We start from the raw sequence: 27,055 nt of genomic DNA, 5'->3' as shown, positions 1-27,055 counted from the left end.
GTGGGCGGCTTTGGGCCAATGGAAGTCAAGAAAAGTTTCTTAAAATGCACACATTTACAGAGATGTTTTAGACATGAGGGCATCTTCTTCTTTTTAAGGTATCCTCACGTTTTCACTACTCGCTACCTTCCACAAAAAGGGATCAAGAAGAAACAATTTACAATTGGACTAAAAAGCCTCTAGAAAATAATTCAGATTTTTGTACATAGTAAAAAATTTACAAAATATTATTAGCTAATCACTATGAAACGGTGAAGAATTTTGGTTATAGATAATTTTTAAAATTTGATTTATATGTTTCTATTGGGAACAAATGAAGTAATTTTAAATATGTTTTGATAGGCATTAAGAAATGAGTAAAATAGAATGTGAACTGATGATATATGTACGTTTTTGTTTAGCTTAAACAATTTTAAAAAAGTCTTGATGTTGAAGCTTCATCAAGCTATGTTTTTGTAAAGAAATCAATGGAGACGACTTGAGATGAACTCAAAGAGTCGGCTTCTTTCTTAAGATGAAGCAAGGGATATTATCATATGAGGTTTTATTAAGTCAACTGACTTCTTTCTCCACTCTATATAATCCCTCTTCCTGCTACAACATTTCACCACACCAAAAACACAGAAACATTTTGAGAAACCAAAGAAGAAGAAGAACAAGCAAAAGCCAAAAAAAGAAGACTTGAACTTGAGAGATGGAGCGCAGACAGTCATATGTGCTTGTCGCGCTCGTCGCATTGCTTCTCTTGACCGATATTGTCATTGCAGTTGCAGAGAGCGATGGTGGCAAAGGCAACGGTAATAACGGCAAGGGGAACGAGGGACAAGTAGACAAGGGTAAAGGAGGAAATGATGGCAAAGACAAAGGTAACGGTAACGGTCCAAAGGACAAGGAGAAGAAAGATAAGGAAAAGGAGAAGAATGACAAGAAAGAGAAGGACAAAAAGGATAAGGAGGAAAAGGCAAAGAAAGATAAGGAAAGGAAGGACAAGGAGAAGAAAGAAAAAGAGAGGAAAGAGAAGGAGAAGAAGGACAAGGAGCAGAGTGAAGCAGCTGCAAGATACAGGATGCTAACACCGATGCCTACAGGACAAGAGCAAGCTATGTGCGAGGCTCGGGGTGCATGTTATTATAAGACTCTTGTTTGCCCCGGTGAATGTCCCACGAGGAAGCCCAAGAAGAACAAGAACACCAAAGGTTGCTTCATTGACTGCACTAGCAAATGTGAAGCTACATGCAAATGTAAGTACATTCTATATTCAATTGGTCTCGTTTGTTTTAGATTCAGTTTGCTTCTCGCAAAGTAACATGTTATCGGGATTCTAATTAACAAGTATATAGATTTAAGTTGTGGATTGATTAATTATTTGTGGTACAAGGAATTGGTATGCTTCTAACACAAGTAACTTGGCTTAATTTATTTCTTACAGGGAGAAAAACAAACTGCAATGGCTACGGATCTCTCTGTTACGACCCTAGATTTGTTGGAGGAGATGGTGTGATGTTCTATTTCCACGGATCCAAAGGAGGAAACTTTGCGATCGTTTCAGACGACAAACTCCAGATCAACGCTCACTTCATAGGTACAAGACCCGTTGGAAGGACCAGAGACTACACATGGGTTCAAGCCCTAAATGTCATGTTCGGAAACCACAAGCTCGTGATCACAGCCAACAGAGTGTCTCAATGGGATGAAACATCTGACGCCTTTACCATCAGATACGATGGAGAACTCATCACACTCCCTGAAGACGAACAATCCGAATGGAGGGAAATTTCAGGACAAAAAAGAGAGATCGTTATTGAAAGAACCGACGAGAGGAACAGCGTAAGAGTACTAGTCTCTGGACTTGTTCAGATGGACATCAAAGTGAGACCTATAGGGAAAGAAGAGAACAGAGTTCACAACTACCAGTTGCCACAGGATGACGCTTTTGCCCATCTCGAGACTCAGTTCAAATTCTTAGACCTAAGTGAGCTAGTTGAGGGTGTTTTGGGGAAAACCTACCGTCCTGATTACGTCAGCTCCGCCAAGACTGGAGTCCCAATGCCTGTGATGGGAGGAGAAGACAAATACCAAACGCCTTCTCTGTTCTCGCCAACTTGCAGACTCTGCAGGTTCAAGCCTCAAGAAGAATCACTTTCTGCTGATATCTAATGAGAAGGAGAAAGATGGAAACTTCTCTGATTTTTAAATAAATTCGTATTTGTAACTGTTTTGTTTCTGGAAATATATTATTTGATATTCATAAAATGTAATGTAATAAGAGCCAAAAAAGATAACATTTGGCCCGTTTGTGATGTTTTTGAGGGTTTAAGAAATGTAAGACGTTTCTTGCGCCAGAAGCAAAACCCTTGAAAGTGTTTATGTTTATCCTTGTTCCGTTGTATTTTGTATACGTTTATCTAACAATTAAAATAAAAGTGTTTATGTGTGTGTATATTCATGTAAATGAATCTGACATTTAAGTTTCTTGGTTCCCGTTTTATTTGTAGGTTATTCACTTTGAAAGCGAGTATTTTTTTTTGGGGGGGGGGGGGGGGGGGGGGGGGGGGGGGCGGGTTCTCAAGAACAACTGGAGATGCTTCTAAAACACTCTTTTCTCTAAAACTTAGAAGCCAATAGCAATAAAAAACCAGATTTAAATAATCAAATTTGCAATTTTCTAGGCATAGTTCATGTGATCCAAGGAAATTAAATTATGTTAGCCATCACATGAGTACATGGCTTCAATACCATAGATATCATATTTTTATAAGTATATGGAATTAATAGATAAATTGTCAACTCCACAATGATGATGATTACTTAGTGCAACCACTCGTCGTTATTTGATTTTTCTTTTAAAATTATGAATTAAGATCCGTGATCGATGGTTCCCATCAGCTTTTCAGCCTTAAATTGACGAATATATATTGCGGGTAAACATATCTACTCCACGGTGAGCAGAGAATAATGTGACAAAGTTGAACTGCACAATGGTAATGTTAATATTTTAAATAATGTCCTAGATCAACTAGCTGAAAATGTTAATTAAAATCTATAGGTACCTCGGTAAAATTAAAATATTTAGCTAATTCGTCTAACATAGAATTGGTATACACAAATTACTTCAAATGCTTAATTCGAATACATCTTCTTTAGATTAGTTTTGAAATTCTTATGCGGATAGGTCAAACTTTGTTTTTCATAATGGCATAGCAAATTAGATGAAACGAAAAAGAATCGAACATGATTTATATGACAGTTTGTACTTTAGTTTTCTATAGGCTGACCTTTTTCATACTAAGAAATACATATTTTTATTTTTAGTTAAGTAGTACTTGAATTCGAATCTAGAAGCTGTTCGCCCAAAGAATTTATAATAAACAAAAGTCGAAGCTGTTTCTTACACGGTCTTCGATTCTTCATGTGATTTTGATCATATCTGTACCGTTATTTAAGCCGCTCTCTGCTGCTTACTTCCAGCCTCTTTGATCTATAAGTACACTCCCCTCCACTTCTCTCATATCAAAATCCGAAGAGACATACAACAAAACAGTGCTATCTCTTTTAACACCACAAAACAAAAGAAAAATGTCGCGGGGTCTTGTTGTGACTATTATCGTTCTTGTCTCTGTTTTCGCGGTTTCAGCAGCGGAGAAAGGGAAGAAAGGTGCTTATGATGCAGCTTCAACGAACTACAAGGTTTTGTATCCACTTGGTTCGGGCCAAGAGCGAGTTCAATGCTTAGCGAGAGGATCTTGTAACCAAAAGATCCTCACTTGTCCTAAGGAATGCCCCGAGAGGAAACCAAAGATGAACAAGAAGGAAAAAGCTTGTTTCATCGATTGTAGCAGCAAATGTGAAGTCACCTGCAAATGTAAGCTCCAAATCTCAACATTTTGGGACATTTGCATGTATTTTGATTAAGTTTGTAACGTTTGTCGATGTGTGAGATGCCTAACACACATAATATTAATCTTGGTTGATTTGTGTGCTTGAATAGGGAGGATAGCAAACTGCAACGGATATGGATCTTTGTGTTACGACCCGAGATTTGTGGGAGGAGACGGTGTGATGTTCTACTTCCACGGAAACAAAGACGGGAACTTCGCCATCGTCTCTGACGAGAATCTTCAAATCAATGCACACTTCATTGGTACAAGACCTGCTAGTAGAACCAGAGACTTCACATGGGTTCAAGCCTTCTCAGTGATGTTCGATAGTCACAACCTCGTCATTGCGGCCAAGAAGGTTTCGTCTTGGGACGATTCTGTAGACTCTCTCGTGGTGAGATGGAACGGAGAAGAAGTCGAAGTTCCTACAGGAGGTGAAGCAGAGTGGAGAATCGATCTTGAAGAAAGGGAAGTTGTTGTTGAGAGAACAGATGAGAGGAATAACGTGAGAGTCACGGTATCTGGGATTGTTCAGATGGATATTAAGGTTAGACCAGTTGGGAAAGAGGAAGATAGAGTTCATAACTATCAGCTTCCTAAAGATGATGTTTTTGCTCATCTAGAGACTCAGTTTAAGTTTTTCAACCTGAGTGATCTCGTCGAGGGCGTTTTGGGTAAAACATATCGGCCTGGATACATTAGTCCGGTTAAGACCGGAGTCCCTATGCCGATGATGGGTGGAGAAGACAAGTACCAAACTCCATCTCTGTTCTCACCTCTCTGTAATGTCTGTAGGTTCCAAGCAAAACCTGGTCCTGGAGTGGCTAAGTACTAAATTTTTAAAGACATGTTTGTTTTTGTTTACCAAATTGTGTTTAAATTAAGCCCCTAACTGTTGTGTTTTAGCATCGTTAAATCAAAAAATTATCGATGTTCTGTGTGTCTTTGTGTGTTGTATTTGTATCCGATACAATAAAAAAAAGGATTTTCTTCTGTTTTCTTGTTTCAACGTTTCTTGACCGAAAGAAACATGTAGATCAAGCATAAGGGTTAAAGTTCATTCTAGGGTTTAACTTAGAAACTATTTACTCGAGCTTCTTCTTCTTCTGCAAGTAATCTTGCATTCTCTGGAATTTAAGAATGGCCCAAACCAAATGCCAGAGCCCTAACTCCGGCCAAAGAGCCTCTGTTCTGTGAAGAAGTGACCTCGAAGTTTGCCACGTCATGAAGTTACTCAGCCGATCTCCTCCACCGGTTCTTATCACAAGATCCGGATCCGGCACAGCTGATGTATACATAGACTCTTCAAGATCACTCACCTTTAAAACTACAGGATCATCTCCAGTTTTAGTCTTTCTAATGCAAGATTCTCGAACAGAATGAACAATCTCTTGACTTGTGCTGTAAGCAACGCAAACCACAACAATAAGATCTATATTCTCCTCCGTGAGCTGCATAAGTCTCTGTGTTGCAGCTCTAAAACGCTCGTTTAAGGAATCCAAATCACCGGCGAAGATTATTCTCACGCCGTTCATATTCCCGGTTAGAGCTTGTTCGATCGTGAGCTCGACTTTCTCTAGCATTAGATCCATCAGGCACTTGACTTCTTCAGGTCCTCTCTTGAAGTTATCCATACCAAAGGCGTAGAGTGTAACGTAAGGTACACCAATCTCTTTGCAGTATTGAAGAATATATTTCACTGATACGAAACCGGCTCTGTGTCCTGCGTCTAGGCCTTCAAGATTGCGTTTCTTGGCGAACCTGCGGTTTCCATCCATGATGAATGAAATGTTAGTAGGGATTGGACCGACGCGTAGAACTCTGAATATAAATTTCCTCATTAGACTCATCAGAGCGTTGAAGATTCGAGTGAATTCGCCTACTTCTTCTTCGGTATTATTCATTATCGAAAACCGGGATTTTGTATATGGTTATAGGAGGGGAGAATTCAAGAACATGGAGGGTTTTTGGTTTTGTTGTGAGTCAATGAATATAAACAAAAAGATATGAAGTTTTTTTGTTGGAGGGAATGCAAATGGAATGAGCATATGATACGGCGGATATTAAGGTGGAGGGAGAGAATGGGTGATTTAGTGATTTAATCAAATATGTAATGTCTCCCGGTTAATTCAAATCATATCATATTTTAAAAGGAAATTTATTCAAATAGCTTGTAAGTCTTTAAAAAGTATTAAATTGGAGTTTTTTTTTTTTTTTAAATGATGGTATAACTCCTTGATTGCTTTGTCAAGAAAAATACATTTATATTAACCTCTTTACAAGATTGTATAGGTTTTGGACCATATTATTAAAAGAGGAATTGTATTAAAGGCTCGTAGCAGAAGACCTTTCGCAGAGACCTATGTAGCTGTTTGGACTAAGAACCTAGAAACTGTAATATCAACTCTGCAACTTCAAGCTGAAAACCCACTACTAGAGAACTAGTTGTTATCCTCAATAAAACAGAAGTAAACTTCTAGCTGAATCTAGCTAGTAACCTTATATAGAAGAGTCTCTCGAAAATACAAATTTTTACAAGGTATTTTGGCAAGATGACTGATTGTCTTATGTTCTTAGATGACAAAATGGATAGTAAACAAAACTTTTCAAGATTTGTGTGCTTCTTTTCTTTACAAAAGTGTGTTTAAATTAAACCTCTATTTGTGGTGTGGTGTCTTTGTGTTTGTTATTCGGATCCAGTACATATATAATGAAAAGAATATTTTTGTTGCTTTCTTGTTTCAATTCATAGTTTATTGTCTGCGAGAAAAACGTAAATCAAACGAAAGGGTTAAAAGTTCATTCTAGGGTTCAACTCATAAACTATTTAGTCGAGCTTTTTCTTCTTTTCCAAGTAATCTTGCATTCTCTGGAATTTAAGAATGGCCCAAACCAAATGCCAGAGTCCTAACTCCGGCCAAAGAGTCGCAGTGGAGTGAAGAAGCGATCTCGAAGTCTGCCACGTCATAAAGTTACTCAGTCGATCTCCTCCACCGGTTCTTATCACAAGATCTGGATCCGGCACAACCGATGTATACATACACTCTTCAACATCACTAACCTGCAAAACTACCGGATCATCTCCAGTACCATCACACTTTCTAACGCAAGATTCTCGAACAGCGTGAACAATCTCGTGACTTGTGCTGTAAGCAACACAAACCACAACCATCAGATCCTTATTCTCTTCCGTAACTTCCATCAGTCTCTGCGCCGCCACTCTAAGACGCTCGTTTAACGAATTCAAATCACCGACAAAGAACACTCTCACGCCCTTAAGATTCCCGGAGACAGCTTGATTGATCGTGTACTCGACTTTCTCCAGCATCAGATCCATCACACACTCAACTTCTTCAGGTTGTCTCTTGAAATTATCGACGCCAAACGCGTAGAGTGTCACGTACGGTATACCAATCTCTTTGCAGTATTGAAGAACATATGTCACGGATATGAAACCGGCTCTGTGTCCTGCGTCTAGGCCTGTAAGATTGTGTTTCTTGGCGAACCTGCGGTTTCCATCCATGATGAATGAGACGTGATTAGGGATTGGACCCGCACATAGAACTTTGAATATGAATTTCCTCATTAGACTCATCAAAGCGTTGAAGATTTGAGTAAATTCTCCTACTTCTTCTTGGGTATTCATATCAAAAACCGGGGTTTTATATATGGTTATCGCCTTATCGGAGAGGAGAATTCAAGAAAATTGGGAAATTTTTGGTTATGTTGTTAGTGAAATATAAACAAAAGATATAAAGTTTGTTCTTTTTGGAGGGAATGCAAATGGAATGAGCATATGATACGGCTGATTTTTAGGGGAAGAGAGAAATTGGCTGATTAGTTTATTCTTGGTTTAATCAAATTTGTAATGTCTCCGGTTAAGACATTTTAAAAAGAAAATAATATGCATATTACCTGAGAAAAGTCGACCTACGTACGCAAAAGATTGTATTGGTTTGGGATCAGATTATTAAGAAAGAGGAAGATTAGAGGCTCGAAAGCAGATTAACTTGTCCAAAAGAGAACTTAAAACAAACACGTAAATTAAGACTCTTCTATGTTCGAATGCAATGATACACAAGAAAAGTTGTAATTAAGGACGTCTACTTACTCTCTTTTTATCTTTTAGTTTCGATTATATTCTTCTTTTAAATTTTTAATTACTAATCCAGTGAGCCATATACACAATTCTGAAGAGAAATTGCAACTAATTAAATTATGTTTCTTTGGGAAAAAAAAGAAGAGAGTGACAATTACAGTTGTCTAGAACCATAGTAAGCAGATCTAAGGATGCCAATCATAATCAAATCTGATAAAAGCATAAACATCAAAGTAGGATGACATTGTTGTTTTCATTATGCCCCACAATTATATATTACACTTACACTTACAAATCCAGTTCACACCCACCTTCAGGTCCTTCACAAATCTCCCCCGCTCCCTCCAAATTAGTTTAATTTGTCAATTACGAAGTTATATATTACTAACGTTTTTATTTTATTCAAGTTCATTTATGCTGACATTGAATTACGATTTACAAATGAAACATAATTAATAAATTTTGTCATCAAATATCTATAGTTTTCTTTCGTTCAAAGTAATTTTATAAAATTTTGAATTAGCTCACATATATATGTATCATGCGGAAAGTGGAATTTAAAAAGGTGGAACACAATCTGTGTTTCCTTGGAGAATTGGCAAAAGTACTAAAAGAACATTGTTCCACTAAAAAAAGGTAAATCAATTCACCGCTTGAGAAACTGTTTTCCTGTAATGAGAGATTCTTTTTCGATCAACTCCAATATACAAGTCTTTTCACCTGCAGAAAAATCTAATAATATAGCTAGTATTCGAACAATTTACGTACTGATTTGGGCGTAAAATGTCTTGGCGGTTATAGTTGATCAGTCAAAAAATTTGAAGTTCACATACGTGAAATATGCTAAAAGAATTAGAGAGAGAGCCCACCACAAATCAATTTTTTTTTGTTTGCTTTTTCTTAATTTTCAAGCAAAGTTGCAAGTTGGCTCCTTCCATTATCATACACCACACTTTCCATTATTCCTCCCACCGTTCCTTACACAGGGATTTGATAATTACTAACAAAGTAATGATTTTCTTTTATGTATTTGCACACACACACCGTCATACCAACTACTACAAGACCACGTTTGTTACCGATAGTCGATTTTATATGTACACTTTAAATTATTAGCTCTATTTGTTGAAAGGTGTTTATCAATTAGAACTTGATTAATTATCTGATTAGTTTCTTTAATACGAAAACCCATTATTACTTTTTTATCAACGGCTTAAAGACTATATATCCAATTATTTTGTCTACTGGTAAAACGATTCATTTGATATGATTTGATGGAAAAAAAAAAAAAATTGATTATTAACTATAGTATCAACTTATATATTAGTTGTAACAATGTTGACCTCTTAACCAATCAATTTCCCCCATTACAATATAACCCTTACTCTTCATATAAACTCCTATCTCACACAACCAAAAAAAAAAGCAACACTCTTTTGAAAACAAAGATCCGCGCCATGGAACAATCTCTCATCATCGTCCTCTTCACCGTCCTCCTCCTCCTCCTCACTACCGCTCCCGGAACCCTATCTCAGTCTTCTCCAGCCGCCGCACCTGCCCCAGCAGGACCAACAAATGTCACTAAAATCCTAGAAAAAGCAGGACAATTCACTGTCTTCATCCGACTACTCAAATCAACCGGCGTTGCTAACCAACTCCTCGGCCAACTAAACAACTCCGATAACGGAATCACTATCTTCGCACCGAGTGATTCCTCATTCTCCAGTCTCAAAGCCGGAACACTAAACTCCTTAAACGACGAGCAACAAGTAGAGCTAATCCAGTTTCATGTCATACCAAGTTACGTCTCTTCCTCAAACTTCCAAACAATAAGCAACCCTCTCCGAACACAGGCCGGTGACTCCGCCGAAGGACATTTCCCTCTCAACATTACCACCAGTGGCAATACCGTAAATATCACGACTGGTGTAACCAACACCACAGTCTCCGGAAACGTCTACAGCGATGGACAGCTCGCTGTTTACCAGGTTGATAAGGTTTTGCTTCCACAGCAAGTTTTCGATCCTCGTCCTCCAGCTCCGGCTCCGGCTCCGTCGGTCACGAAATCAAAGAAGAAGAAGGAAGACAGTGATAGTTCCGGTGATGATTCTCCGGCGGATGCTTCGTTTGCCTCGCGTAACGTTGGTTCTGTGTGTGATGCGGTGTCGTTTTGCGTCATGAGCGTAATGCTCGCATGGTTTTATTTGTGATGATATTAAGTTTTTTTTTTTTCCCTTTTGATAAAAGTTGTTGTGTATGATACGTTTCGATTATTATTACTCATGATTTTGTGTCATGTGGGTGATTTTGCCATTTTGGGGTATATTTGTCTCTTCGTTTCCATACGATTTTGTGTTAATCAACACATCTGTTTTTTATATTTCCATTTTCTTCTCTTGATAAAATTTATATTTCCATTTTCATCTCTTGTATTTGTTAATATCTCCTTTATATCTTTTCTTTTTCCTTTGATCCAATTCTTTTAAAATATCTTTACTGGGCAGATACTAATGAAAAGAGTTGCTCAGATAAAATAATATAATAATGAGAAAAAAGAGAAAAAGTAAAAAATTGTTTTCGGATTACTTCGATAAAAAACGTTGCTCAGATAAAATAGATAAGTATAGTCTTTTTAGTGAGTGGTATTAATGAAAAATAATACATATATATATTTGATTAAAATAATAATTTTTTTTTTAAAGCAACCTTTACTGTGTTGGTTGTTGTGGTGGTTATGGTCTTACATTTCTTTCAATGCAAGCACAGTAGCTTATAAATGATGATATCCAACTCAAGTAAGTAGTATACAATAAAAACTAAATCAAACTCTTTACCAAAATAAATATGATAATATGAAATATATTCCGATCCTTTTGTAAATATATATAAATGATACATTGTAAAATGTAAAACTGAAAAAAAAAAAAAAAAAAAAAATTGAAAGCCTGATTTCAGAAATTGGTGAACAACAACAAAAGTTTTCAGAAATCAAAACTTGTAATTTGGAATCAAAACTTAAAACGTCATATAGGTGACGACGGACTAGTACTCCACCAAAGAATCATTCATTAAATATCACCCCCAAGTAGGAGGTTCTGATGAGAAGGAATAAAGACCATCAAATACTTCAAGCTGTACGTGAAGAGCCACAGATTTTTAAAAAATACATATCGAAACATCTGCATAAATCCTTAACTAGGACAACTATGTGAGGGCTGCTGTTACCGAAGCTTTATCCTTAAACGGAAAAAAGCAAAATAAGAGATGCTGATGAAATGAAAAGTGTCGGACACATGAACAAATAATATTCCTAACAACGTATATCTTATTATTTAAAGACTACTTGGCCTTAATAAAACTCATCAGGAGATTCGTTTATATAGTAAAAGTGAGAATATAATGGATCACATCTTGAATTTTACTATTACAAAAGGAGTGTGGCTCATGTCACTAGTTAAGGAAGGGACTAAATGAGTACATGTATCCTATAGTCCGAAAATATTTTAAATCAAGAACTTGGAATTTGTTTGACCAATAATGTCTCTTGGTAATTGAAGAAAAATCAAAACGATATATGTTGGGAACGATAGACCATATTATTTGACCATTTACCTATATATATTATATAACTATTTTGTTACTCAATCATGAATTATTTACACTATAATTAGCAAAGTAAATACTTTTAAACCAAAAAATTAAGTAAATGCTACGCATTCGAATATCTAGGTCATGAGTCATGGTCGATGAGCGACGATCGATACAAGTTAAAACTCAAAAGAAAAAGTCTTCTAGGATAAACTTGCATAACTCTTTATATCTAAAATCATTGACATTTTGAAATTTTTACTCACGAAGACGAAGACCCATCACCGTAAAAGAGATATATTTCTACAACTTCAAAGAACTAGAGGACGTAGTGTCTCTGTTCTTCCCGTTGGAAAAGTACTTATTGTTGTGGATCCAAACCTTAAGAACTTGTTTCTCTATTCCAACTTCGCTACAAAACTCTTTCACCCACTTCTCATCCGAGCCGTTGATCTTCCACCCCGCTCTCTCTGCGAAACCTCTCATCTTCTCCTTTTGTTCCGCCGTTAATTTCGTCCTCTTACGCTTCTTCATCATCGCCGACCTATCTTCCTTTGCCACCGTGAATTTGTTCTTGTCTTCTTGATTCGAGGGTCCAGAGAAACCGGAGCTGAGAGAGAGAAGCAAGTGCGGAGTGGAGGCGAGTGGCTGCAGCGGTGGTGACCAGCAGTGACTGAAGACGTCAGAAGGACTACGACGGTGGAAGTTGCGGTGGCAGCCACATGCACCGCACGTAAGGGACGGAGTGTCTGTGAGGATGGTGGTTGATTTAGGTATGAACTCACCGCAGCCGTCAAGAGCGTGACCGCCGAGACTGACCGCGTGGTTTTTAAGGCATTCATTGTACAAGACAACCATGTCTCCGGCGCCGGTGTCTATGTTGTTTGTTGTTATTGTTGAATAATAATGCATGGTTGATTTTGTTCCTCAGTAGTGTGTTTTTCTAAGGAGATACTTTTTTTTGTTTTTGGTTTTCTTTTCTTTTGAAGGCAACTAGGATTCCAAACATCGTGATATTTTTAATTGCATACATTATTGTTACTCGTTTCTTTCATATAACCACAATTCATTATTCCAACAGTTAATTTATACTAGTACTTTTGCAGTAGTTTTTGCTCAAAAATAATTTTTATAAAGTTTTTACATTTAATATCATTTAATGCTTATATTCATATCCAAACAAAAATAATTTTTATAAAGTTTTTACATTTAATATCATTTAATGCTTATATTCATATCCAAACAATGTTAGTTAATTATCTATTATCCTTATAACCAAACATAATAAAAATATTTTAAATATGTATATTCTATAATTAATATAGATATTTAGAAGATTTATTCCATATTAAAAAAATTATTCTCCTATCATCTTTTTTTTTAAATTTAAATATAGTGAATCGTCATATAATGCATAAAGTTAATAAAAATATATATTTTTTCCTGCATATGTGAATTTTTAAAGCGAACTTATATTACTCAATTAATATAAAAAGTGTGTGTTCAACATACATATATAATAAATTTACCGTATATAGTAAATTATAGAATTTTAAGAAGTTTATAATTTATAACTGATATATCTAAACTTAATAAAAAGTTTAAAATTATGAATATTTAAACATATTAAATTTTCAAAATAACACAAACAAGTTATATTACATGACGGGTTATATGACATTACATGATTGAATTGATAATACTAAAAATAAAATATCATTAATATGATACTTCACTACGGGTTAAACAAAAATTGGTGTACGGTATACCACGAATTATATACTAAATCACTAAAATTAACAAAATATTACATTAGCAAAATTAGTATTAAAATAGTACATTAACAAAAAAAAAAAACTTGTCTCGCGGTATACCGCGGGTCAGCATGTTAATATAACCACAATCAACTAAAAACATATGTCAATTAATAAAATTTGGATTAGCTGAAATTAATGCAACTTTTGACTTAAAAAAAATAAAACATTACATATGCGTTTTCAATCACGATTAGTCATTATAAGTTTGTTTATAAATGTACGCATTTCTCTTATTCTTGTGATCTCGAATCTCCATATAGGTTGGATCATCGAATGTTTGTTGTCTCCAATGATCAGAACAAATATACAAATAACGGATTTTTGATTAGTCAATTCATATTATTATGTAAAAATATTCCAAAGACTTTCATGTGAGTTGTCGATCGCTTCAGATTTTTTTGTGTATTGTTCCTAAAGAAAGCCTGGAGAATTCAAATACCCTTAAACATGATTATAACTACCTTGTACATGAACAAAAAACGAGTATTTTCAGAATCTGACGCCATGCGTACGGTTATTTTCCCACCTACCATGGCTGGAGGCTTACAGCCAACTTGGGAATATCATGGTTCACCGTACGTCATGGCAGGCTTGATAGGAAGTGATGATGATGATGATGTAGACATTGTTGGTCATCACGGCTTCTTAACACCAAGAAAGTCTCTGGTCCACTCTTCATCCTTATTTTTCGTATTTAAACCATCGGAGTTTGGCATCCTATTGTTGAAGATGGATGAAGTCATTAGCCCCAACATGGTGCTAGTGTCGGAACTCGATGATGATCCCATTTGAGCCACCTTTTGAAGCAATGTTGTTGCCGAGAATGAAGCCTGATTACCTGCTTCTTGATTATAAGAGAACAAGGATGCTATGTTTGCATCGGTTGAGTTTGAGCCACTAGAGATATTTCCCTTTTTGATCTCATCTTCTTGATTTGTGGATATTCCTTTACGAATAATGCTTTTGTTGTTGTTCATACATTCATTGAGTAACCACTGGTTTGAATATTCCTCTTCTCGTAACTTCCATAGGTTATGAACCGAATCAGATGTACCACGTGTTGGTGGTGGGGACAACGGGAAAGCATTGGCTTGTTGCGGGATTGGGTCGGATTTGGTGAAGTTTTTCCCCAATAAGGTAGTGTTATTGTTGTTGACGTTAAGATCGGTGCCCGTACCTGTGAGTGATTGATCCAATTGTGACTGAACAAGAACTGGACTGTTGGTATCAGCAATTGTGGAGATGGTCGTATTGGTGGCTAAGGGTGATGGAACTGAGAAGAATTTAGCACTTTCTTCAGCTAAGACATCACAAAAGGTTCTATGTGAGATGAAACTGTCCTTCCTGATACAATCAACCAAATCATACATCATGTGAATTATGTTAATATAATATAAACTATAATATGCAAGTCTTAAAAAAATCTTTATAAAATTCAAGCTTGGAATTGGTGTAGTATATGCATGTAGTAAGGTGGAAACAGAAGACTTTAGGTTATTGAGACATGACCACATCATGTTCTAATCATGCAGCCTTTTTCTCCTCGATATTTATGTCTGAATAAAACTACAAGCTGGACCAAGACAAGAAAACAAGCCATGAAATAATTAACGGCAGTGGTATCCAAACGACAAGCTACAAGCCAAAAAAACCACGTACTAGACATAACGTATTAAATTTATAGATTTACAGTTCCGAATTACTTAACGTGTATATATGAAGTTGTGAAAAGGAAAAAAAAGCACATTTTGACGACTCTGTATATAAAGATAGTACAAACAAAAGGAATTTTTTTTTATATTTAATTTTTGACAACAAATGCAATATCATGCTTTATGCATACATGCATCTATTTAAATGTCCAATTATAGGACCCGCCGATTTTTTTTTTCAATTTTTTTTATTTGCGTTTGTGTTTACTGTTTACGTTTATACTTGTAATTTTTTATCAAAGACTTCAAATAACTGAAAAGATGAAGCCTCTTTCGTTGTTATAATTTTTAAAAGTGTTTGATGAAAATTTGGAACTTTATGCATATACTTTCCGAAAATAATTATACAATAATTTAACGCGTTAAGGGAAAATGATAATACTTCAAAAACAAGAAGTAGAAAGAGTAGCAATGACCTGGAGAAGACGGTACCACAATCACACCTAAACTCTCTGCTACCACAAATTTTGCTATGAGCTTTCCAATCGGATACCACAGCATACTTCTTGGAACACTTGTCGCATTTCCACTTCTTCTCTCCATGTTTCCTGCTAAAGTGCTTCTTGATTCCAGTGAGGTCTCCTAGGGCTCGAGCTGGATCATGATGGACGCAGCTCTTCTCGGGACAAATATATACTTTCTTCTTCACCTGATTCTTGTTTGTTCTCTGCTTCAGCTTCCATGGCAGGTTGTGGCCTCTTTTGTGAAGCTGAAGGTTCTGTTCTCTCTGAAACCCCTTGCTGCAGATTTCGCAGAAGAACCGATTTGTTGCCATGAGGGAATTTGGAGATAGAGCGATGACTTCTGCATCTGGATCTGTTTTTTTGTTGTTTGTTCATGTTGTTAGAAACAAAATAAAAAACAATAAAAATAAAATAGTAACCAAGAAGGACACAAGAAGACACAAAAGATCTACTCTTGGAACAAGATCATATACTATATTGAATTTGATGAAAACACAATAAAAGATTTTAAAAGAAAATGAAAAAACCACGCAGAACGTTTAAATATTTTATAAACATGCCTGGATTGCCTGGGAGGTTTCTCTTTTTCTTGGCTGTGCTAGTGGAGGCAGGCTTAGAGTTAGGGTTAGGATTTGGAGTGATGTGTTCTTGGGCATGGACAAAGCTAGGGAATGAGAGACGGACATGATTATGTGGAATCATCATGTCTTGATGATTCATATGTAAGAAGACAAAAAGAAAAGAAAAAAAAACTCTTAAGTTGTGTTACACTTCTCTACTTAAACAAGCAAGAATCTTTAAGAGAAAGAAGGCAGACAAAGAGAGAAAGGAGAGAAGAAAACATGTAAAAATGAAAGTGATATCTATATAATTATGAGAGTAAAGCTTAATTTGTGGCTCATATGAAGTAAATCAAGAAATTTTCTTATGGGTTGAAAAGTGGGATGATTATTTTTTGTTTTTGGTCGTGGGTAAGAAAATACTAATTTTTGTTTTTGGATTTTTATGTTTTAAGAGAGATTGTGATGGGCAAGTTATGATCACTTGTGAAGAGTCTTGTAGGATAACTCCAAAAAAAGAAGGCTTGCTAAGACGGAATCTCTCTCTTTATTTACACACAACTGTTCTATTACAGGTCGGTCAGTATACATGGACTCAAACTGGACCATTCTTATTTCTAGTTTAACACAATTTGTTTATTTTTTACACAAATTTTTATATAAGCCAATATATTTGATATTTTTAGTTTTAAATTTAAGATTTAATGTTAATTAACTTTATTCATTTTTAGTATATTATTTTCATATCGTTATAATAAAATTAAAATAGGATTACCGTGTCTTTGTATATACTTTGTAAGAAATAAAATACTTTCAAAAATAATATATGATTATCCTTACATATATGAAAACTTATGAAGTCGCATAACGGCATAATTAGAACGCCGTTCTTTTGTAATGCATCGATATTGAAAATTTTGAATATATATATATATGATGATTGTGTATGCATGAGAGATGTGAACAACTTTAAACTTTTGGACTTTTCTTACCGTTTGAAAGTTGACTAAAACAAAAAGACCACACCATTTCATTTTCAGCAAACTGGATTTCATTGAGCATCAGAGGATTACACATGGTTTAAATGATGTGTAAACACTTGGTTTATAAGAAGGTCTACCTCAACCGTTGCTTTTGTTCCTTTTCGCCAGAATGTTTGTCTCTACAAATAATTCATACTAGAACCAGAAAAGAAAAAAAGAAAAAAAACCAAACTAAGTCTTGTTTCTTTGGGTAGGATCAAACCTAGGACCATTTGAATTTGTAACTATCTAGTATATGGGATATCTCAAAGTCTTAACCCATATAAGATGAAGATCAAATAATTATTTCCATATATATTGAAATTAAATTAAATCACAACGAGCAAACGTACGTTAGGAGCTGAAAGTGAAAATATATACCGACAAGAATTATAAGATATATATGACTTTGCAAGATGGATGTCACGGATCATATTCCCCTCTAGTAATATCTATCTGATCATGATGAATAAGTAACTTTAAATTTGATAATTGAAATCAAAGTTTTAGCAACTCATTTACGAGTGAGACAAGTGACATCACATCATCATATACTAACAGAGCACACCACTTATGTCTAACTAAAGTAGTTATATAACTTTTTTTTTCCAAATCAATGTTACTTATTTTTCGTGTTTTACAATCATTACCTCTCTCTCTATCTCTCCATATTTCTAATCTCAGTCTTCATTCTAAGAATGTTGATTTCCTAATTTAAACAGAAGAGGATTTCTTACCCTATCTATCTATGGGTCAAGTAGTATAGTTTGTAACAAAATTGTGAAGTTCGTGGGTTTGATTGGTATGACAAAGAATATTAGAGTATTATGAAACATGATAATCTTGAGATGAAAAGTGAGGAAAGAAAGACAAATAAACAAGCAGGATAATTATGAGATGACATCAACATGTAAAGGATATAAAAGAAAGAAAGATCTAGAAACGAAAATAGAACATGAAGGAAGAAAAGGAGATTGTCTTTACAGCCAACACTCAAATTTGATGGGGGCAAGCAAATCATCATTACATAATTACGCCATAAGTACATTATTTGACCTGTAATGATCAAATATACATACATACACTTACATAGAGTTAGACACATCACACATGCGTGTGAAAGATCCTCCTATTCTGCGTTACATAATAGACTTATAATTAACCAACGTATTCACACTGACACTGTGTTTTCTTTAACTTTGAAATAATAAATTTAGGGGCTTACTTGGAGTAAGCTTTTTGGAAGAGTTCACTTTGATCTTATCAAAGTGAAATGGTCAATGGATTTAAATCAAAGTGAAATAGATTTTAAATCCATGATTGTGAAATCCATAGTAGAAAGAAACTAGCTTGAACCAAACTAGAAATTAGTTGGAGAAGCCCAATCTAAGCTTCAATGGAGTTTCTTCATTCTTTCTTTTTTTCCTTTTTCTTTTCTCAATTGTAAAACGGTAGTGTTGTGTAGGAGGAATGAATGAATAAACACTAATCAACTTTGGAAACAATCACGATCCAAGATATTTATTTAGTACTATATCTATCTAAGCAACTTAGGATTTAGTTTAAGAGATCTTTAAATCACAATCTATTCGCCATATAAGTCATTGCATTTGCATTGTCATTAGATATATAATTAAATTCATTAATGGTGCCAAACTGAGGATCAAAATTAAAACTTTACTAATCAAGTTCATAATTATATAGAGTCTTAAAACGCCCCAACAAAAAAGTCGTTGGGAGTTTTCTACTAGGGACTAAAAAAAACTACACGTGTCTCTCTATTAACATTATTTACCATATTACCCTTTGTTCACCACTCCTTTAACCTCTCTCTCTTGCCCTCTCTCTTCGTCTCTTTCACCTAATCTGACCGTACAATACAAGCGATGGCGAGAGGATCTTCCCAGTCCCAACAATCAACCTCCACCGGAGGCTCAACCGCTCGACCCGGTCTGGCCGCTCCACGTGGATCCGCCGCCGCTACTGCAGGCATGCGTCGTCGCAGGCTAGGTGGCGGCGGATCGGCATCGTCAGGCGGCGGATCCGCGGGTGGATCAGGACCGAGCAACATGCTGAGGTTCTACACAGACGAAGCCTCCGGGTTTGAAGATCTCACCGACCGTTGTTCTGATCATGAGTCTCTGTTTCATCGGCTTCGTCACAGCTCTTCACGTCTTTGGAAAACTCTACCTCCACAAATCCGGATCATCCCAAGCTTCTTCTTAGATCCCCCGGCCGGATCTTGATCTTCTCCTTTGCATGTTGAATCAGTGATCGCGCTGCTGTGTTTTTCGATGAGATCTATGTAAATCGCTCTAAACGTTGAATAAAAAACATGTTTTTAAAAAAAAAAAAAACTTTTGGAACATATGCACCGATTGATATTAGTTAAAGTTGGTTAGTCAAAACAATCAAGATTTTTTTGGTTATTTCTATTTAAAATCATATGATGAAGTCACAATTTGTAAAAAAAACACACAAAACATGTCTCTACTACAAACTAAACTTGCATACTAATAATATATAGTTTACCATATATTACTGTAAGAAAATACCATGTTCTTAGATTTGTTATTATAACTAGCTTAATTAACATATTTAAAAAAAAAAAAAATAGAAATTAAAATCAGTCTCACAAACAAACCAAAAACCATTTTTCTTGTGGAGACTTTTAAACAGTCGATCATGTAACTATGGTTGGGTCATGATAGCTTGATAGAGAGAAGCTCCCGTCGCAACCATAGTCAGAAACAAGAGAATTACGGCGGCTGTGGTAGCTGTCCCCGTCAAACAGTCACTGTAGTAGACGTTCCCGAGTTTGGCCAAAAACCTTTTTCTACGAGATTTACAGTGAGCTCTGAGTTTCATGGCTATGCCGTGATAAACTGTGGATTCTGGCAGCCTCACTCCTACACCTAACTCGTTTATCATCTTCACGACCAAGCTTGACCTCCCAATACCATTTGCTATCAGCCCTTTTGTTCAAGCAACACAAATATATGTTCGTGAGCATTCATCAAATTAAAACAAAAATATATATATCGTATTTGTTATGTTTGTATTGTACCTCTGGCATCTAGTACCTCGACGTCTTTATCGGAGGTAACAAGGAAATTCATGAGATATATATATTCAGAAGTCAAGGCATTTCCAAGCATATGACACTGCTCATATGCAATCACATTTCTTAAAATGATATCAGAGTTTTCATCCGCAGGGAAACTCGGCATCGTTAAGCAACCTTCCTTAAATGCCACGTCCAATGAATATTCATCCTTCCACACCTTGAATTCAACTCCTACGTGAGATAGGTTCTCAGCGTTCTGCGTATGAGTTTTCCCTTTCGTCCCCTTCATATCCGGATTCTGGTCAAGCGATTCCTCGTAAACACACCGGTGCATGTCTGTAAAATGCATGAACTTTGTATTTTCTTTGATTTTACCAACCTTGGAAAATAAATTTAAGATAAGTTGGTAGAGCGTCAGATCATCATTTCCACACAAGTCTCTTTTTATAGGATCGAACAACTCCTCTAAAATGAAATAAGGAAGTTGATTCTCCAGCAAGATGAGATCTTCGATCACCGTCGAAGTGAAAAATGTTTTGTCCACAGTCAAATCACGACATGCAGTACCTATTGACGTAGAAGGTTGGGAAGTTTTGTGTTTTTTATCCCAATGTCTGAGACTGAGCTCCAAGATGAAAATTGAATCGCCAAGGATAAGGTCCACGAAGTCAGGAGATGAGATCCACGACGTCGGTACTGCATAGCTTCCCCGTATCTTCTCTATATTAGCTTGTATGGTTCTCTTCATCTCGTCAACACTAATTTGCCCAATTCTTTTGATGAAAGCTTCTTTGTACCTTTTCTTTTGGCCCTCCATCATCAGATACTCTAGATAGCTAATAAACCATCGACGTACACATTAATTTCTGTATTATATTTATATGTATAACTCATTAATCATATTAGTCCTTTCAGTATGGTTTAAAATTATAGATTAAAGAACAGAACATATAATTTTTATATATTATTCAAATTGTAAACACAAACAAAGTGCAATGATAAGATAAATCTTTCTGTATGGTTTAATTATGCACCTTGAATTGCTATTTTTAAGGTCTTCCATAAGCATATTTGCTTCAATGTCGTGATTGTAAGCCCTGGGTTTGACAGAGTGATGAAGTGGGCCGATGATAACCATCCGGGGTGTATAAGCTTCAGGTTTCACTTCACGCAGTGGGCTTGGTACTCTGTAAATGCAATATTCTTGAGATCCCATCTTCGATGGAGACCTTTGTATTTTCTGCATCAAACGTTTTGGATATTTAGAAAAATAAAGAATCCCCTGATCGATTATATAAAACATAAAACTTTGAAAGTCTATACGCAAATTAGTTATAACTATCATCTTTGTTCTCTTCATATGTACTTCTACAGATAAACAAGTATCAAATGAGAGAGAAGGGAAGAAGGGGAGCTTACTGTAATGAATGAGGTACCGAAAGAAGAATGAAGTCTCTGAGAGAGCCTTCTTCTAAATTCTAAGTTTTTAATAACTCTAATAAATTTTATAGACAGGAAGAGAATATTATTCTGTAAATAAAACGGTGCAACCTTTTTTTTAGATTAAACAAAATGATACAACTTTGCGACTAGAAAAACAAGAGGTTGCAGTTTTGACTTTTTTCTTAGCACAATTTTGACAAAAATGTTTATTAATCTTTTTACAATATATTTAGAAAACGATTTTCCAATAATTAGTAGTGCCGTCAGCTAGCAAAAAACTAACGAACAAGGCCACAATTGCCAAGGGTAAGACGAGTGACCGAGTCTCCCGGAAGGTTAAAGAGTCATACGAAACGAAAGTATTTATAAGTAATAAGTTGACAGCCTCTGTTCATTGATTGTTGCAGCATCCAATTTCCTGAAGATTGCAGAGCCACCTTTTCTTAATTAATTACGTTTGACAAAAGTTATTTAACCAAATACTTTTTGATGATATAGATAAGTCAGTAATTATCTCTTGTTAAATTTGCTCACACTGTCACACACAACTATGTTTCCTTTTCATCCACATTTACATTGATTGAGGGTCATTGATCTCAACATGGATAGCATAATGAGAGAAAAATATTTTAAGGGATAAATGTTGCTCAAGCTGAAACTTTCTTTAGGTCCTCATGTCACTTCACGTTTCTGATAACTCGGGAACAAAAAAAATTATATGTACAATTGTGTATTCAATTCCTAGTGATTTTATAGACATTACGTGCTCACCTCGTTGACATTTTTTTAATGTCACTATGATTATTTCAAGATGCGGGAAGCTTCTATTGAAAATAATCATTCCACAAACATTCTAACATAATTAATACATAGAAAGCGAGTAGTTCTTTCTTTTCTTTTTTTTTTTGTTGAAATAAAAAGCAATTAGCCTACTAGCCTTCATTGTTAAACTACAACTATCTAGTATTATCTATTTATTTCTGGCAAATATTAATTAATTCATGTTTTTTTGGGGAATTTTCCCCTAGTATTATCTATTTATTTCTACATCATGGCTACACACTTTCACAGAATGTCCAGTTTATTTATACACACTTTCATATTCTACGATGGGCGTGACTGATAACGCTTTCGTACAAAAACAAAATCCTATTTACCATCCATTTCGCCGATTTTTTTTATCTTAGATTTTTACAAAATCCTTTTTGAAAATTTTATAAATCACTACATGCTTTTTTTTATTGGTGAGTCTCCTTATAAAAAAAAGTCCATTTAGTAGGAAAATTAAACCATTGAATCAATTTGAAGAATTCAAAAAATTATTTATATTCTAAATAATTTTCATTGAAAGAGTGAGTAACTAAAAAATGTTTTCGATGTTTAAAAAATAAATAAATAATTGATAAGGAAATGATAACATGTCATGTATGGAGATAACACCTTCGTCTTTTTTTTTTTTTTTTTTGTTCTGCAAACTTCATTGCATTAAGTTGGTGACACGACAGTCTCCTCTAAAATGAGCTTTAGAGTGGTCAAAAAACTTACATGGAAAAATAACAATACAAATATCAATTGTTCCTAACCAACCACAACATCCCAACAATACAAATATCATCTTTTATATATAGGATTATTAACTTGTTGTTGAATGGACCAAACTATCGTCTGGGTATACTATTCTCTATATATGAACCGTGTTGAATGGACCAAAGAAGCATTTATGAGATCGAACTGAATTGGTCCAAGCCATCACATATGGTTAAGATAGGCGGTAATTGTTTAAATGTAAATGTGAAAAAAAACCAAAGAAAGGAAACACAGCAGGCGATATCGGAATCACTCCTAAGCCCCAACATTATGATAGTTAATTCACACAACTCCATGTATGTAATTATGTTTGATTAAGCACACTTTTGTTAACGATTAATTGAAAGAAGAATTACATATCTTTGTGTATATATATCTTCTTGCCAATACTACATGTAGATGATGGGGTCAAACTAGAAGAGGGCAATCTAAAAACAAGCGTATATCAAAAGTGTTAAAAGGCAATGACATGTTGGAATTAAAGAGACAAGAGGATCAAAAACCCCAATACCATAATTCGATATCAACAAGATAATTTGTACCATAGGAAACAATAGTCATTTACACTTGTAATATTACTACGACGATGACATCGACTCTCTTCAACTCCAATTCAAAATAGGAATATGGTTTCTGATATATATATATATACAGCCTAACTTGGCAAAACAAGTTCATCGATACGAGGAAAGATATCTAACGACCATGATGCAGTATAATTACTTGTTCTTATGAAAAGGGTTGCAATGAGGAAATTAAGGATATAGTTTGGTTTGCCATGTATGACTTAAAGATTTGAAAGCTTTTTGGTATGTCGTCGTTTATCATCTTTAACGAAAAGAAGAAAAATATGTAGAGAAAACTTAAAATAGGACCCAACTTTAATGTAGGCTCCAATTTGACAAATAGCTTTCTCCTTATGGGATACCATTTGTCTCTACAATTCTCTTTTTTGATGGGTCCGCTTTTCTTATCAGTTATCAGTCACAAGTTGATATATGAGAATTATACGCAAGCTGTTTTAGTTTTATCGATTTAACTCTAATCTTATGCATTATGGGTCAGAGATCAGTCAAAATATCCAATTCCAACACGGATTATATGTCCACTACTATATGCGAACTATTTGTCCAAAACTTAAATACGAACTAATGTGTTCTGTTTCTATATATTCAATATTGATACACAAAGATAAGAAGCAAACAAACCAATTTTAAAAAGGATAGAAAGAATATTTTCTGTTAAATAGAATTTACGGTTTTGATGTTTTCCACCTAAAGTAACCAATTGGTTAATTCTCTAGACCAACCGATTTTAATGTAGTAGAAAAATTATTGGTAGATCGATTTTAATTTAGGTTTGTTATAATTGTTTACAGATTGATTATGCAGTTTAAAGAAGAAAACAAATCTAGTGTTGCTTAGATATGAATTTCTTACATCTTAATTTATAAAACAAATTTTAAAAAGAATATTGTTGTTGTTATAAATCAAAATTTTGAATTCACAAAACTCTTTGTAAACTAAATAATATCTCAATTTTAAAATCAATCAACTCTAGTAAAATCTACATTTTACATAACGGTAAACTTAAAAGATACATCTGTGTGACTGTGTGATTTATTGCAATTAACTCGAAGTAGAAACATGTAAAAAGGTAAAGTAAAATACTAGTATTTACTATTTAGGATTTATTACAAAAATTTATATATATAGTTATATACTGAGAGAGAGAGGAGTGTCTTTAATCGAATGATACAGACACTTGTGACTTTAATAAAGTCATTGGCGTTGCTTTGTCGTATTCTCGCGACAATTTTTTTGACGCGACGTCTCCTAATTTTCCACCTCTGTCTTTTTCCTTTTTTTATATTTTTTTCTCTGCCTAAACATAAAGTTTTTTTCCTACTAATTTCAATAAAACAATATCTATTTGTGGCACCAAAATAATCTCTAATTAATAATCTTTCTTTAAAAATACGCATTATTTGTTATGATATTTTATTATATTATATTGTAGTTGATTCGTATGTACACGAATACTCCAAATTTTTGTGATACATGGCGCAATGACGTAAACTAAAAGAAATAAATTTAAAAATATTTGTATAAAACAGATAAGTACATATATATATATATATATATATATATATATATGGCTGGCAACAAACTTGTAGTACTAAGCATTCTGAAATTTTAGATGGAAAAATATATTTTTCTTCCTTCTAAATCTTAAATACAATCAACTTGGTCAAAAGAACTATAATCAACATGCAACTAATTTTATCTGTTTAAACTTTTTGATACTTTCATTATATATAATATTCAAAAATGAAAAATTGATAGATTGGTTTCGAAATATACAATTTACATATATGCCTCATGAAACTAAAATCTCGATAGACATATTTATTTTGAAAGTTTATAGAATTGTCATAATTATAATAATAATTGCTTTGATGCTATTGAGAAAAAGAATGAAATCAGAACTGAGCAGTGAGCGTGATGGCTTATAACGTAAAATGGAGCGATGTAAGGGTGAATATGGTTAGGTTTTCGATAACCCCAAGCTTACTTTGAGTGGAGAGTCATAGCATCCAAGTGGCTCATTTCTTCAAATGGATGCTTACATTGAGCAGAGGATCGAAGTCACAAACAAAATTATGTTTGTTGTATTGTGATAAATTTGTGTGTATAGATAAACGCACATGATAAATTCAGTTATTGAAAAATCCTCACAAAAAAATATTCAAATTATGGTGCTAAAAGCTGCAAAAAGAAAAAAAAAATCAATTTTCTTAGTAAATACTCCCTCTGTCGTAAAGATTGATGTTTAGAAACTTTTACACATTTTAAAAAAACAATGATTACTGAGTTTAAATATATTTTTTTCTTTGACTAAAGAGATATTATTTAATTTTAGACTAATAATAATTTAAAATTTTAAATATTTTCAATGATTACTTCTTGAAGTTTACTAAACATCAATTTTTGTGGGACCAAAAATATCCCAAAACATCAATTTTTATGTGACGGAGAGAGTATTATTTAAGTTAGAAAGGAAACATGGAAAAGATAGGATCCATTCTTTATTTTTGTACTAATTAAAAGATAATCTTTGACTAAAAGTTATGATCAGCAGACAAAAGAATATGGTAACCTTATCATAAAGATTAGGAGATTACACGTTTCGAGTTGTAGTGCAATATCAGAATAAACAAGATATATTTCTAATCAGAATTGAATAACAATTAAGTACTAAATTAACAAAAGAGAATATCGAAGCTAGTTTTAGAAGGAGTTGCATGAAAAAAACTGAAGAAAAAAAAGGAATAAGAAAAGAAAAAGTGTGGGGGGTCCAAAAGAGGCAGCAAATATCAAGGGGGGTCTTTGTTAGTTGTTGGGACTCAGTCACTAACTCAGAAGAGACTCATTCTTTCTTCCTCTCCCATCCCATCATCCTTTTTGTTTTTTTTCCCCCTTTTCTTCTACTTTTTTTTTCATCTCCAATGAAACACTGATCAATGGTATATTTATGATTCATAATAAATGTTAAAAAAATGTTTTTCTTTTCTTTTAGGCGTGTTGTTGAATTTATTATGGAAAGAAGTAAGTTGCAACATTGTGAAAAGAATAGTCAAAATTTTCTTATGTTGTGACTAAAATAGTTCTGCCATATAGTAAAATCATGCTATAATATTATTAAGTAACGAAACATGAAATCGAACACGATAACTCCTACGAAGAAAGTATGATAACTTGATCATGTTATATGAATTAATAGCAACACTATACGAGCAAAATAAACATATTAAGCTT

At 34.4% G+C, this 27,055-nt stretch overlaps 5 protein-coding genes and 4 pseudogenes across 8 annotated transcripts; 4 read left to right on the top strand and 5 right to left on the bottom strand.

The window, feature by feature from the left end:
* The first annotated feature begins 541 nt into the window (after positions 1–541).
* Positions 542–2,442, top strand: LOC104763612 (uncharacterized). The gene is made up of 2 exons (XM_087499295.1): positions 542–1,241; positions 1,430–2,442. The coding sequence occupies exons 1-2, from the start codon at positions 695–697 to the stop codon at positions 2,155–2,157; spliced, it is 1,275 nt and encodes a 424-aa protein (XP_087355421.1). The 5' UTR covers positions 542–694; the 3' UTR covers positions 2,158–2,442.
* A 1,035-nt stretch (positions 2,443–3,477) lies between these two features.
* LOC104762161 (uncharacterized) lies at positions 3,478–4,873 on the top strand. The gene is made up of 2 exons (XM_010485398.2): positions 3,478–3,862; positions 3,989–4,873. Exons 1-2 carry the CDS (start codon positions 3,577–3,579, stop codon positions 4,711–4,713), a joined length of 1,011 nt encoding a protein of 336 aa, XP_010483700.1. The 5' UTR covers positions 3,478–3,576; the 3' UTR covers positions 4,714–4,873.
* LOC104762160 (dehydrodolichyl diphosphate synthase 8 pseudogene) lies at positions 4,847–5,830 on the bottom strand (annotated as a pseudogene). Its single transcript, XR_015588936.1, has one exon. The product of XR_015588936.1 is annotated as a dehydrodolichyl diphosphate synthase 8 pseudogene (transcript).
* Positions 5,831–6,600: 770 nt separating this feature from the next.
* LOC104762159 (dehydrodolichyl diphosphate synthase 8 pseudogene) lies at positions 6,601–7,603 on the bottom strand (annotated as a pseudogene). The gene has a single exon (XR_015588935.1). The product of XR_015588935.1 is annotated as a dehydrodolichyl diphosphate synthase 8 pseudogene (transcript).
* A 1,722-nt stretch (positions 7,604–9,325) lies between these two features.
* On the top strand, positions 9,326–10,400 carry LOC104762158 (fasciclin-like arabinogalactan protein 12). Its single transcript, XM_010485395.3, has one exon. It carries the CDS (start codon positions 9,435–9,437, stop codon positions 10,185–10,187), a length of 753 nt encoding a protein of 250 aa, XP_010483697.2. The 5' UTR covers positions 9,326–9,434; the 3' UTR covers positions 10,188–10,400.
* A 1,468-nt stretch (positions 10,401–11,868) lies between these two features.
* LOC104762157 (zinc-finger homeodomain protein 12 pseudogene) lies at positions 11,869–12,667 on the bottom strand (annotated as a pseudogene). The gene has a single exon (XR_015588937.1). The product of XR_015588937.1 is annotated as a zinc-finger homeodomain protein 12 pseudogene (transcript).
* A 1,033-nt stretch (positions 12,668–13,700) lies between these two features.
* Positions 13,701–16,446, bottom strand: LOC104762156 (protein indeterminate-domain 13-like). The gene is made up of 3 exons (XM_087499296.1): positions 16,119–16,446; positions 15,511–15,910; positions 13,701–14,726 (listed from the first exon to the last, which is right to left on the bottom strand). Exons 1-3 carry the CDS (start codon positions 16,276–16,278, stop codon positions 14,018–14,020), a joined length of 1,269 nt encoding a protein of 422 aa, XP_087355422.1. The 5' UTR covers positions 16,279–16,446; the 3' UTR covers positions 13,701–14,017.
* Positions 16,447–18,953: 2,507 nt separating this feature from the next.
* Positions 18,954–19,497, top strand: LOC104762154 (uncharacterized; annotated as a pseudogene).
* Positions 19,498–19,587: 90 nt separating this feature from the next.
* LOC104762155 (UPF0481 protein At3g47200-like) lies at positions 19,588–21,744 on the bottom strand. Its single transcript, XM_010485391.2, has 4 exons — positions 21,627–21,744; positions 21,242–21,447; positions 20,208–21,043; positions 19,588–20,115 (listed from the first exon to the last, which is right to left on the bottom strand). Exons 2-4 carry the CDS (start codon positions 21,421–21,423, stop codon positions 19,832–19,834), a joined length of 1,302 nt encoding a protein of 433 aa, XP_010483693.1. The 5' UTR covers positions 21,424–21,447; positions 21,627–21,744; the 3' UTR covers positions 19,588–19,831.
* Between the last annotated feature and the right edge of the window lie 5,311 nt (positions 21,745–27,055).

Source organism: Camelina sativa, chromosome 18 (assembly GCF_030686135.1).
Source record: "Camelina sativa cultivar CO46 ecotype springtype chromosome 18, ASM3068613v1".
NCBI classification, from domain to species: Eukaryota; Viridiplantae; Streptophyta; class Magnoliopsida; order Brassicales; family Brassicaceae; genus Camelina; species Camelina sativa.
Note: the sequence above shows the minus strand (reverse complement) of the source record. Positions and strands in the feature narration are given on the sequence as shown.